At 39.5% G+C, this 12417-nt stretch overlaps 2 protein-coding genes across 6 annotated transcripts in view; one reads left to right on the top strand and one right to left on the bottom strand.

Moving 5' to 3' along the window:
- Nucleotides 1-8126, top strand: part of LOC108267284 (dynein axonemal heavy chain 11) — a 63604-nt gene extending 55478 nt beyond the window's left edge. For 2 of the 3 annotated variants that reach the window (XR_008396659.1, XR_008396660.1), the window contains 7 exons: nt 4671-4910; nt 5033-5215; nt 5563-5678; nt 5791-5903; nt 6642-6782; nt 6865-7207; nt 7536-8126. Coding sequence is in view for 1 of the 3 variants with exons in the window: in XM_017471301.3 (XP_017326790.3) it covers nt 4671-4910; nt 5033-5215; nt 5563-5678; nt 5791-5903; nt 6642-6782; nt 6865-7072; nt 7536-7542 (1008 nt within the window). In the remaining 2 variants the exon portion in view is untranslated. The remainder of the gene's footprint in view (nt 1-4670; nt 4911-5032; nt 5216-5562; nt 5679-5790; nt 5904-6641; nt 6783-6864; nt 7208-7535) is intronic. The other variant, XM_017471301.3, reaches the window with a different exon arrangement.
- rapgef5b (Rap guanine nucleotide exchange factor (GEF) 5b) overlaps nt 8012-12417 on the bottom strand; it is a 48428-nt gene continuing 44022 nt past the window's right edge. For all 3 annotated transcript variants that reach the window (XM_017471309.3, XM_017471311.3, XM_053681282.1), the window contains 7 exons: nt 11916-12094; nt 11229-11319; nt 11047-11097; nt 10772-10859; nt 10612-10676; nt 10445-10499; nt 8012-9185 (listed from right to left, as the gene is read on the bottom strand). In XM_017471309.3, coding sequence (XP_017326798.1) covers nt 9067-9185; nt 10445-10499; nt 10612-10676; nt 10772-10859; nt 11047-11097; nt 11229-11319; nt 11916-12094 — 648 coding nt within the window. In that variant the 3' untranslated portion in view covers nt 8012-9066. The remainder of the gene's footprint in view (nt 9186-10444; nt 10500-10611; nt 10677-10771; nt 10860-11046; nt 11098-11228; nt 11320-11915; nt 12095-12417) is intronic.

The raw sequence follows: 12417 nt of genomic DNA, 5'->3' as shown, positions 1-12417 counted from the left end.
TCAATTATTTTCACCCCTTTGGATTCATATAAACAAAATGCATGAGAAACGTGTTCCCTTTTATAACTGGCTTTTTTAACTTCACCTGAGTGTTTAGGAACTGTGAACCTGTGATCCGTGACTTTCTGTTTCACGTGGGTATAAATATGAGGTGACACAGAGGCTAAAATCCCATTCCCAAATTATTCATTCATCAACATGGGAAAGATTACAGAACACACAAATGAAGTGAGACAAAACTGTGTTGATATTTATAGAGCAGCGTAGGGTAGAAATAATATCTGCATGGTTCAACATGATTAAGAAGGTTAAAACAACTTGAGCTGGAATAAACACAAGTATGTTTTAAAACTTGTGGTATTAGCTGAAGAAGAGAGTCCACAAGAGAGGACTTGGGACCCTGGACGATCTGGGAAGTTTGTGCATTCTGGTTTCTTTGTGTTTTTCAGTCTCATCAAGCATTATAACTGTTATGTGAGAGGAGGTTGTAGGCACAAAGTACTAAATGCAAGAGGGCCAATAACTGTGCCCCATGTATATATTTTGTTTCAAGGGTTTATATTTTCTTCGAATAAAATCCCTTCAATTATCAGTGTGAGAGTAAGCTGATTAACCACAGATATTTTTCCCTCCATAACCCTTTTGTGCATATTAGCTAGCCAACAAGCATTAGCCAGCATTAAAGTTCTTACTATTACAGCGAAGACTACATTTGATCAGAAAATAACTAGGGAAATAGATAACCTCCTGCTAACCAAGACATCTACCAAAATTTACCACAAATTTACCGAAAATTTGTGGACTGTGCTTAAAAGTCAAATCAGGGCCAGGAAACCAACAAATGTCTTTGAACTTTACCAATTCTGACAAGAAGAGGGGTCAAATATCCAACCAGAATCCTGCCAGAAACTGGTTGATGGCTACCAAAAGCGTCTGCTGGAGGTGAAACTTGCTAAGGGACATTCAACTAAATATTAGGTGTACTGTATGTATATTTTTGGTCCTGTGTTGATTACAGAAAAACCCTGAATGAATTAAAACTTGTGAACCAAATTATTGTTTTTATTTTTAAATAAAGATGTAAGTTGTACAAACAGTCTGCCCCAGAAAAAGAACAGTTCAAATAAATGAATGAAAGCCCAACATTGCCATGACATTCAAGTTCATGATGAGTGTATGTAAACTTCCGACCACAACTGTATCTCACAAAGTATAATTAGACTACTTCCCATCAGTACAAGCGCTGCAGCAGCAGGTGCTGATTGTGGTTGTTAGTAGCAAGGACATTATCAGAATAATGTATCTAACTTGTTTTTCTTGTCTAATTCAAAAGCTCCTCCATGTGCACTACAGTCCAATCGCAATGCTCTGAGCATGCAGGCCTGCTGTCCAATCAGAACCAATCATCCTATAACAAGCCCAGCCCTTATATGAAATCCTTCAACATGCTGCAGAACTTTTAGAATTGTATCCAACAATAAATACTTTAATATAATCCACTAATAAATAAATCTTTCAATAATTCACAGTAAATTCTTGAATAAAGCACTGAAGTGATTAATAATTAATGCACTGAGGTACTTAATAATCGTTGATATATTTATGTAGGCTGTGTATTTATTGAAAAACAGATACTGAGCATATTAAGAGAACGAATGGCATGCTAGCAAACAAATGCTAGTTTACAACATGGAGTATTTATATTAGCTAGCTACCAAGACCTTGATCGTCATCAGTGATAGTGACTATTTGAGCTAAGAAGTAAACTGACAAGGAAAGAAAACTATGAAGACTGGACCTAAAAGTGGCCAGTGGAACAGAATGGAAAAAAACACACAGGTCCCTGAGTATGCCGACAAAAAAAAAAAAAAGGAAGGAGTTAATCTGCTACGTTGCTTCAATTCCAGAAGAGAAATAAGATTAAGCCCTGTGTTAAGATCATTCTGCCATGCTGACTGTCATGGTTCACTGAGTGGGCGTGGCTAAGACCATGAACAATTCATTTGTGTCCATTGGTGGTTTAAATATGTTGTTTGTTTTATATGTTGGATGTGATTTACTTAACTAATTCGGCCTTTCATTTATTCATTTGTTATTAATATTGTAATGTCTATATTTGGATGGTGAGATTTTTTTATTTTTTATTTGTGTTTCATTTAAACAAAAATGACCCTATGTCCTCAAATACAGCCTGGGTGAGGGCCGGACAGGGACATAATTTCAGGCCGGGAGTCTCACACTCGTCCAGGCCACCTCATTCACTCACAGCAAATTTTGAAACCACTGACAACCCTATTTTTTCTTTCCTAAATTCAATTTATTACACATAGTATGGTCATCCCATAAAAACACCACAAGTGCAAAGCTGCCAGTAACACTCTACTTTTCAATCACAAAAGTACATGAAATGCAGGAGAGGTAAACAAAAGACTTTTTGTCTATTTTTCATGTACCTGTCACTTCTTTACCATGTCTGCTGCTATGAACAGAACTGTCTCCACATTGTTGGAATCACAGAATCTAAATTTCTTTAAAGCATCACATTAGGGCAATGTGCGTGTTGTTGTCTTTTTTTTATTTTTTATTTTTTTATAAACACTTAAAAATACTTAAAATATCTGAGATTTAACCATAAAATATTTTCATACAAATATATTAAAGCGTATTTAATTTAAAGCTTGACCCTGAAGTGTGACCAGTGCAACAAAACTAGTGCCAGGTTGACTCTCTACACCTTATTGTGAAAAATAAATGTTTTTTTTTTCAACCTCACATGTGAGCGACATCATTTTCTAAATTGCCAAAATATCTGTTAATAGGACAATACTAACTGCATAATAACAATAACTATTTAGATAAATCCTAATATTGAACATGATGTTGCCTTTTATGTAAGTGTTTTTTTTTTGGTTTTGTTTTTTTGTCGTTGTTATTTGCCCTAGTTGTATTTGTAATTTCAACATTTCAAATAACAACATGGAGGGCTCCCTATATGTACTGTATGTAAATTTGGATATTTTTCTGCTAAATGGGTTAGTATTATAACTATACAGTAGATAATGCTGTCCTTTATCATATTTTTTGAGTGACGACAGTGATAGTGCTAATGTTTGCTAGTAGTGAAACTGTGGTTAATATTTGTTGAGCTAGGTTTGCGAACACAAAGCTACAGTATTTACAGATGAGACTGAGCTGCACTCGAACATTTTGATGCTTCTTTTTATAAACCGTTAGATGAACAGATTCATGATTTATTCTCAAATGCCGTATTCGGAAAGGATCGCTTGAGTGCATCGGACACGCGAGACCATAAAATAATAATGAATAAATAAATAAATTTGACAGCATTGCAGCGGGCCAAATCAGTCGTCAGATGGCCAGTGTGGGCCTGGCTTGGGTTAATAATAAGGTGCAAGAAAGTCTGAGGAAATTTTTTAAGTTTAGAGTTAAAAGAAGTGTAACTGATTGGTTGCCTGGTGGCACCTAGTGGTGTCTTATTGTATTACATTTTAAAAATGCCTCCTTTTCTTATGTTTCTAATCGTGATTCAATTGATGGTATCGTTATTTACTGGAATGTGTATCACAAACTGAGAATGTCTTTGACTGATCACTTCACTTTTAGAACACTTCCTTTTATGTTCCTGTAGTGATCAAGCCTGCTTGTCCTTTACCTGGGTCTCATTAAGTCTGGTTCAAGTGTGCACACTGTTGCATTATCATCCCGTAGTCCCACAGCAACTTTCATCCTGTACAAGATTATTGCAACTGCAACTGATACCCAGATTAGACATAAATGTATTGTGAATGCCTGTAAGTGTAAGATATAAAGATAGAAAAACTGGCTGAGACATGTGATGTGGGATAAAAGGGAAGGTAAATAAAGTGCATTTGCTGTGTACATTTTGGTTAGGTGTATATTCTCATGTCATGTGAATACAAAAATATCCATCCATCCATCCATTTTCTATACCGCGTATCCTTTTCCAGTTTCATTTTTACTGAATATTTCTGCTGGACATTTCTGCTGAACTAATCCGCGTATCCTACAGGGTCACGGGGAACCTGAAGCCTATCCCAGGGAGCATTGGGCACAAGGCAGGGTGGACCCTGGACAGGGTGCCAATCCATTGCAGGGCACAGTAACACATTCACACACCATACACTACAGACACTTTGGACATGCCAGTCAGTCTACCATGCATGTCTTTGGACTGGGGGAGGAAACCGGGGTACCCGGAGGAAACTCCCAAAGCACGGGGAGAATATGCAAACTCCACACACACAGGGCAGTGGCAGGAATCTAACCCCCAACGCTGGAGGTGTGAGGTGAACGTGCTAACCACTCAGCCCCCATGCGCCCCTGAATACAAACATATGATCTTTTCAAATCATATACTTTCAAATGTAGGCCTAGACTGGTTTGCCATTGAATATGGATATGTGACCATGATGAGAATAAAATCAAATGGAGCTTGTCTTGTGCATGTAGCCTTTATGTGGTTTACATGGTTCAGTCATGCTTCAGTGGGTTACATGGTTCAGTCCATTATCTAATTATGCAAATTAAATGCTTCACTGTGCATGGTGAATGGCTAAAGAAATAAAAGTGTACACACAATGGATATGAATATGATTGTGGTAGTGGGTGCTTATGTATTTCTTTTTTAGTTTGAAGGAGAGCTGTTCCTCTGCCCTGGCTTCTCAGTTCCTCCTGATCTGGACTACACTGGCTATCACAGTTATGTGGATGAGAGATTGCCAGAGGAAAATCCAAGTCTCTACGGTTTGCATCCCAATGCGGAGATCGAGTTTATGACCGGCACGTCCAACACTCTCTTTAACACCCTGTTAGAACTGCAGTGCCGAGACTCAGTGGGAGAGGAAGCAGCACAGAGTGTGGAGGAAAAGGTCGAAAACACTCATGTTTCCTGTTCCTACTGCATTGCTTTTAGTATCTATTTTCAAATAATCCAGTTTCAAATAAATCCAAATTATAATCACATTGTTAAATAAACGTGTTCTGACCTCAGGTGAAAAGTGTGCTTGATGACATTCTGGAGAAGCTGCCTGAGAAATACAGCATGTCTGAGCTGCTTACTAAAACCACAGAGCGCAGTCCATTGGTTCTGCTCTGTTTACAGGAGTGTGAGCGCATGAACCTGCTGATATCTGAGATCCACAGCTCTCTTACACAGCTGGACCTGGCCCTGAAGGTACCTCAATAACCTTTTGAAACAGACACTCTGGGCGTGGTGGGGGGGGGGGGGGGGGGGGGATGGTTTCTTACAGGATTCCAGTTTGAACCTTTTCTAAAAAACCCTCTGTAAGTAGGATTCTGTTTAGAACTGTCCCAGACTTCCTCCAGCAGGAACTGAAAGACCCCTTAAAGGTGCTAGATGTAACCTTTTATCTTGGAGTATACAGTAGGCATTCATTATTTGTGACATTTAGTGTGAGTGTACTTATCAGTGTCAACGGTTTATAGGTTAACAAGCATGATGTTGAAAAGCTAGTATAACATTTCTGATAGAATGTGTATACTGTCTTTTCTTTCTCTTAGGGTGAGTTAAGCATCTCTCCTGACATGGAGACTCTGCAGATGGCTCTTTACTACAACCGAGTTCCTGACAGCTGGAGCCGACTGACCCACCCCTCTACGAACACGCTGGCCCAGGGGTACACAGACTTCATCAACCTGTTAAATTTATATGGCAGAATGGGAGGAGAGAACGTTTCAGTTTCAGTATGGTGGGTTTTAAAGCTTTCCTCTACACTATGCTTACACCAGGTTCACTGATGTCCTCAGTCAGTGTCGAGAGCTGGACACCTGGACTCAAGACTTTGTGCTTCCGGCTGTGGTGTGGCTCTCAGGACTGTTCAGCCCACAATCTTTCCTGACCGGTAAACAAGTGACGCGCGCACACGTTTGTTTTACTATCCCTGCGAGGACCTTCTATTAGCATAATTATTAATGCAGCTAATTAATGCTATGCCTAGATTAAAAAAAAAAAAAAAAAAAGCAGTGACCTCCTCACAAGGTCAAACTTGTCAGATATTAGTAACCTTGTGAGGACATTTAATGCCCACTAAGGTATAACCCCTCTACACCCACCACATACATGTTGTGTATTATAACCTTAGCCTTAATCTGATTTTTATTTTTTATTTTTTTTAAATACAATTTAGGTTCAGTATTTTAAAACTAAAGCTGTACCGATTTAAATGTGATTGTAAAAAGTAAATATAATTCTTTAAAGTTATATTGTTTCTCTGTAAGTAGATTAGGTTATAAACGTAGAGGTACACAGGTAGTCTTTCACTGGAGAATCTTTAAATGTGGTTTTAGTTTCGGTTCAAACCAGATTTTAAAATGCTTGGGCTTTACTTCTTGTTGAGATATGCATAAACAACCAATTTGAAGTCCGTTAAACTGGTCATGTCAGAATTTGTGCCTGGGAAGGGTTTTCTCATGCTGCCACACAAAAAAAAAGCCCTCCCAAATCTCCAAATTGTTACGTATTCTTATCAGTGGAAGGACATTTGCTCATCCTAAAGTGCAAAAAAGTGCCTGCATATATACATACAGTACAAACACACATCAAGCTCCAGCCATGCCTGAGATGATCTTTTGTGTTCCAGCGATCATGCAGAGTATAGCACGTAAGAACAAGTGGCCACTTGACAAGATGGCTTTGTCCGTGGACGTGACTAAGAAAACAAAGGATGATTATGGCCACCCACCTCGAGAGGGTGCTTACGTTCATGGGCTCTATATGGAGGGTAAGTGAGACAGTCAGGCTATTTAATAAACCATGATGAGGCTCTGTGGAAGCTGATGTTGAATATGCTGTTTTGTGGGCAGGTGCTCGATGGGACATGTCAGCAGGGGTGCTGTCAGAGGCTGTGTTAAAGGACCTAACTCCGGCCATGCCAGTGCTGTATATCCGAGCGGTACCTGCTGACAAGCTGGAGCTGAAGAACACCTACGAATGCCCAGTGTACCAAACCAAACTCCGTGGTCCCACTTTCATCTGGAGCTTCCACCTCAAAACACGCCACCCACCTGTCAAGTGGGTGCAGGCAGGAGTGGCCCTGTTGCTAAACCCTGTTTGAGTGAACAGCCCACACTACTTTCTCTACATTACTACGAGGCACTTAAGTGCTTCTTAATAATTAATTGCACCATTGTCAAGCTGAAAAAGAAGGTATGGTTGATTTGAGAAAATTTTCTGATGAGAGGAGATGAAGTATGCTGTAATTTTAATTGAAGCAGTTTAACTCGCAGTATTTTTCTGGTCTACTCTATGTGATACGGTTTAATGTTATATACTCAATTAAGTGCCATTTATTAATAAAGAAAACTCCTTCAATTCTAATGAAATATTTGAATATTTGACATTCAGTGAATGAGTACAAAGCTAAGTTCTACAGCTAATACAATATAATATAATATAATATAATATAATATATAATATAATAGGATCATTAGCTTATGTGTGTGACATGTGGATTGTTTGTGCGATCTTCCCACAGTCTCTGAGGGTGTCAAGGCTCTTATTGAAAGGACAGGGAAATGATAGATCAGCAGAGCAGGCAGAGGAAATGATAGGTTTGAGTAGGCCGTACCGCAGCGCCTCTTCTCTCACTGAGCTGCAGCACACTCACAGCAGGCAGTAATGGCACAGCGGGGGGCTCTGTCACAGCATCTGGTCGGCCATTTAGGCTCCTGCTCCAGCTGAGACAAACAGTAAGCAAGATGACTGTTACAATGCGTATGGAATGTGCTTCCTCCTGTGGCCTCCTACAATCCCCGATGTGTCACTCACATAGGATTTTTTTTCTTCTTCTTGAGATTTCAGTACCCATTATAAGTGTTTCATTTCAACTGAGAGCTATAATAGACTTCTGTAATCCACTCAGGCAGTTAGCATGTGTGCTTAGAGAGTACCTTTTGAAGCCTGAAACCATTACCAAGACAGGGAAAATAAAGACATTCGTAAGCAGTGATGTAACAGTCCTAAGTTTTAATGTTGTTTTTTTGGTTGGTTTAAATTGATTTAAAAAAAAAAACAGGCATGAACACAAATGTATTGCTTTGCTGTGAATTAAAAACCTCAGAAAATGTATTGAATCTATTTACAATGTTTACACGTTTTTAAACATGCACATTTAGTACTGGTCATTCAACGGCACTGCCAAATCATAGAGACCAGGATGGTTTGAAACGTACCACACACACTGCATTTCTGAGGTGAAGACCTCCCTCCTCCTCCTCACTATACCGACTAATTCATACTGAACTAACCAGAGTTCCCGTTATTATATCTAAGATGTAAACGCACATGTAAGTTACAAGGAGTCTATAAATAAATGTGCTTCGTATAATGCTGCTCTGCACTCACAGTATAACCCTGATGCATGATGACTAAATCAGTAGTATTATGCTAAATTTGTGATGTATCTCATTAGATACAAATAACCAAAATCTCTGCTGATTTTTCGTGTTTTGATGTCGCAACCAGATGACTGGTTTGGCCGAAAAACGTAGCTACTGGTTACTTTTGTTGCTACTATTGCTAAGTCCTGAAAATAATCTAGATACAGCAAATACTGTTGTCTTCCGATTTGTCATTTATTGATTGTCTAAGGCTGGAAATAGTTTTCTGTGATCATTGCAAAGCATCACACATTCCTGTACAACCATTACGTTACCTCAGACCTGTGACTTAGGTTCAGGCTTGTTAATAAGAGACCAGTGTACTCCGACCTATCATTTGATTTGTAATACCTTCTTATTACCTTGGCTTGGGTAATAGCCATCCCAGATTCTTCAGTGCCATTTCACATTTATGTACTTGTAAAAAGCTAAAGGTCCTTGGCTCCTTGTGATTCTCTCCTACTCTGATCTGTGCAGTCTGCGAGGCTCGGTCTCTCCCCCTTGTGGCTGTCCATGTTACTACTGCCTCCTGTACAGTGTCTTGGCAATGTGAGAGGGATCATGGCATCAGCTCTTCTCTCATTAGTCACTGAAACACATTAATTAAGACACACAAACGTATGTGTCCTAGACCTTTGTCTCCAGTCTGTGTGAAAGCTCAAACAGAGTCTGCTGATTGTCGATGATGTGGAGATAGTTGATGTAGGCTTTGACATCAGGACTCTCCTTCTGGTTCAGCATGGTTCCTTAAAGATGGAAAGCACATATTAAGTGTCAACAAGTCAGTAGACACTCCTACTCATTCTGAGTCTTACTTAAGTTTACAGTAATGATTCAATCTATACTCATAATACCACTCAGTTGGGGCCCGATCACTGTTTATTGCATTTGTAGGACATCGTGTAAGTTTATATATAAGAAACTAAGTAGACTGACTTCTCATGTATTCTTCAAACCATGTTACAGTAACGTGGGCTTTCCAGCTGCTTGTTTTATGCCAATTTTGAAGCCTGAATAAAAATCCATCTAAACATGTCTATATCCTTCCTACCTTTTCCCCCTTATAATTCTTTCCCCTTCCTTTTCTAGCTTAATTGAATCCTCTTCCAGCATATATTAATTGAATACTTTGATTTTATACGCTTGTTCACTTGTAATTACTTGTAAAGTGACCTTCACAAAACATATAAATAAAGATTCTCCATGCATTTTCTGTACCGCTTATCTTACACATGGTTGCAGGGGAGCCTGGAGTCAATCCCAGTTAACTTAGGGCACAAGGTGGGACACACCCTGGACGGGGTGCCAACCCATCGTAGGGCACAATTGCATACAAGTTCACACACTACAGACAATTTGGAAATGTCAGTCAGCCTACAACGCATGTCTTTGGGAGGAAACCAGAGTACCTGGAGGAAACCTACGAAGCACAGGGAGAGCATGCAAACTCAGCACACACAGGGTGGAGGCAGGATTCAAACCACTAAGCCACCGTGCCCCCCAATGATGTTGTTGATGATGATTTATTATCATCAATTCATACATCTTGATTAACTTTAATCCTGGTCAAGGTTGTGGAAGATCTGTAGCTTAGCTCAAGAACAGGTGTGAGGCGGGAACACACCCAGAAGCATCCAATCAACCTACTTGCATGTATTTGGGAGCTGGGAGGAAATGGGAGAACCTGGAGAAAACCCATGTAGACACAGGGAGAACATGTGGAACTCGACAGTGACCTGAAGATAGCAATTGAGGCTCTGCAGCTGTGCCACCCTGCCTTATTATTATTATTATTGTTATTATGACAGCTAAATATAGCAACTTCAGACTGATGGCATTAAATGTCAGTCTCTCTGACTGTTTTTGACTGGCACTCTTCATTACATCACCTTTCCCACCTGTTGTTCCATCAGCATTCACTGATGGAAACACCGTGAATTCTAAATTATTTTGCTAAAATTCACTTAAAATTGGTCAAATATTCAGATTCAGCACTGATACTTACCCATGTGGTCTGTCTGACAGTGTCTTATGACCCGCACCATGTCTGCCATCATGTGCTGGAAGGTGGAGTTAAGAACAGTTTAGAAGCATCACGTCAGTATTAAGTGCATTCTGCTGAGGTCTGTGTAAATAAGTGAATGATTACAGGTTTGTCATTAACTAACTTACCAGCTTCTCAAAGTTGACCAGATTATCAAGAAACGTTTTGTTTCCCTCGTGAATGAATGTAATATCTAGCAGGAGACAAAAGGTTTGTTTAGGGCACCGAAGTCTATACCAGAGAGCAATATTTTATGCTAAAGGTGTGAGATGAAGGTTACGGAAGCACCTTTCAGTAGCAGAGGTAGGAAAGGTATTTTGGGAGACTTCATCTTCTTGAAGGCGTCCCTGTAGGCTTTGTGGTTAAAGGATGGGTCCTGAAAATACACAGTGTTATTTCTGTGTCATAAGCTATGTTTAGACATGTTTATGTACTCATTTATGTAAGTAAGTGATTGGTGGCATATTCCCTGCACATATGGCTTCACTCTGTACCACTGTCTAGCAACCGCAGAGGCTCTGCTATCATCATGTGAAGCTACTGAACATTTTACAGTTACTTACTGTCAGGCTCTCAAGCTCGGAGAACAACTTTTTGAATTTCCCAGGAACTTTCTAAAAAAAATACAAATTAAAAAAAGACAGGAAAATGGGGAGATTGTAAAATAATGAAATACAAGACCAATTTCAATTCTACAATGGAAGAGCACATGTGTAGGCATTGATTGTGAGATCTGCCTCCATACCTCCCACGTCTGAGTCAGTCGGCTGACGGCTGGAGTGTTCAAACCCATTATAATGGCAAAGAATGAGTTCAAGTTCCTCTGCGCTTTACAACTAGGAGTGAGAAACAGATGTGAAAATGTGTCAAGCATAAAAAGTATTCTTACATAAGACCTATAAGATAATATTATAGAGCATAATACTTCAGCTTCTTTCATGCATACCTTGACCTACTGCATCCGTACCGTATGTGCAATTAATATGAAATTAATCATTTATTATACAATAAAGAATGCTTCCGTCTAACTGAGTAATAAACAAATCGTGCTTATTTAAAACTCACACATAATTGAACTCTAAGGGCGGTATTAAACCTCGAGGTAAAACATATCATTTTGTAGAAGGCTTGAATTCGATTCAGTTGTATCTGTAGAGCACTTTTAACAATAGACATTGTCCCAAAGCCGCTTTACAGAAACATCAATTCAGGATATAGTATGCATGTATCCCTAATGAGCGAGCCAGATGCGACGGTGTCAAGGAGAAACTCCCCGAGACTCAACAGAATGAATTCTCAGTCAAAGCGGTGTGTAAACTAAGCTCTGAAGGTGTATGTGCTACAGATGTGGTAGATGGAGTTTGGTAGTGTGGTAGATGGATGTGGTAGTGTGTTGAATAACACTAGAGTTGTGAATTGGCGGTTTACTCACTGGGCTGCGATCTTGATGAACTTCTTAAAGAGCTGCACACGTTTGCAGAGCGTGGGGCACAGCAGCACTTCAGTCATCACCCACTGTTGCACCTCGTTGCAGCGCTGAAGCAGCAGCTCCAGCGCCACTGTGTGGCCAGAGCAAGAATCGCGGCTCAGTGTGAAATAAACCAGTTCTTGCTGTACGGACAAGGAAAAGACGGGTGACTCGTATTAGTCAATTATCTACTATTTAAGGATTAAGGGTTGATAAAGGGCTGATGTGATGCGGCAATTTTGCTAATTATATGTTTTATCCATTTATATAGTTACATAACATGTTGGGGAACATCTGCAAAACAAACTTAGTTATACAATATTAAGACCCAAGGAAAGTGGCTCCTTTTTTTGAGACTGTATCTTAAATGACATTCTGTCAAGTCAGTAAATCAGTACTTAGGATCTTAGAAATAAATAAGGAGTTATGTGTGTGTATGCGTGTGTGTGTGTGTGTGTGTGTCCAC

The sequence above is a fragment of the Ictalurus punctatus genome, chromosome 1, assembly GCF_001660625.3.
Source record: "Ictalurus punctatus breed USDA103 chromosome 1, Coco_2.0, whole genome shotgun sequence".
Lineage (NCBI taxonomy): Eukaryota > Metazoa > Chordata > Actinopteri > Siluriformes > Ictaluridae > Ictalurus > Ictalurus punctatus.
The sequence above is the reverse complement of the archived record's forward strand: the minus strand, read 5'-3'. Positions and strand labels throughout refer to the sequence as shown.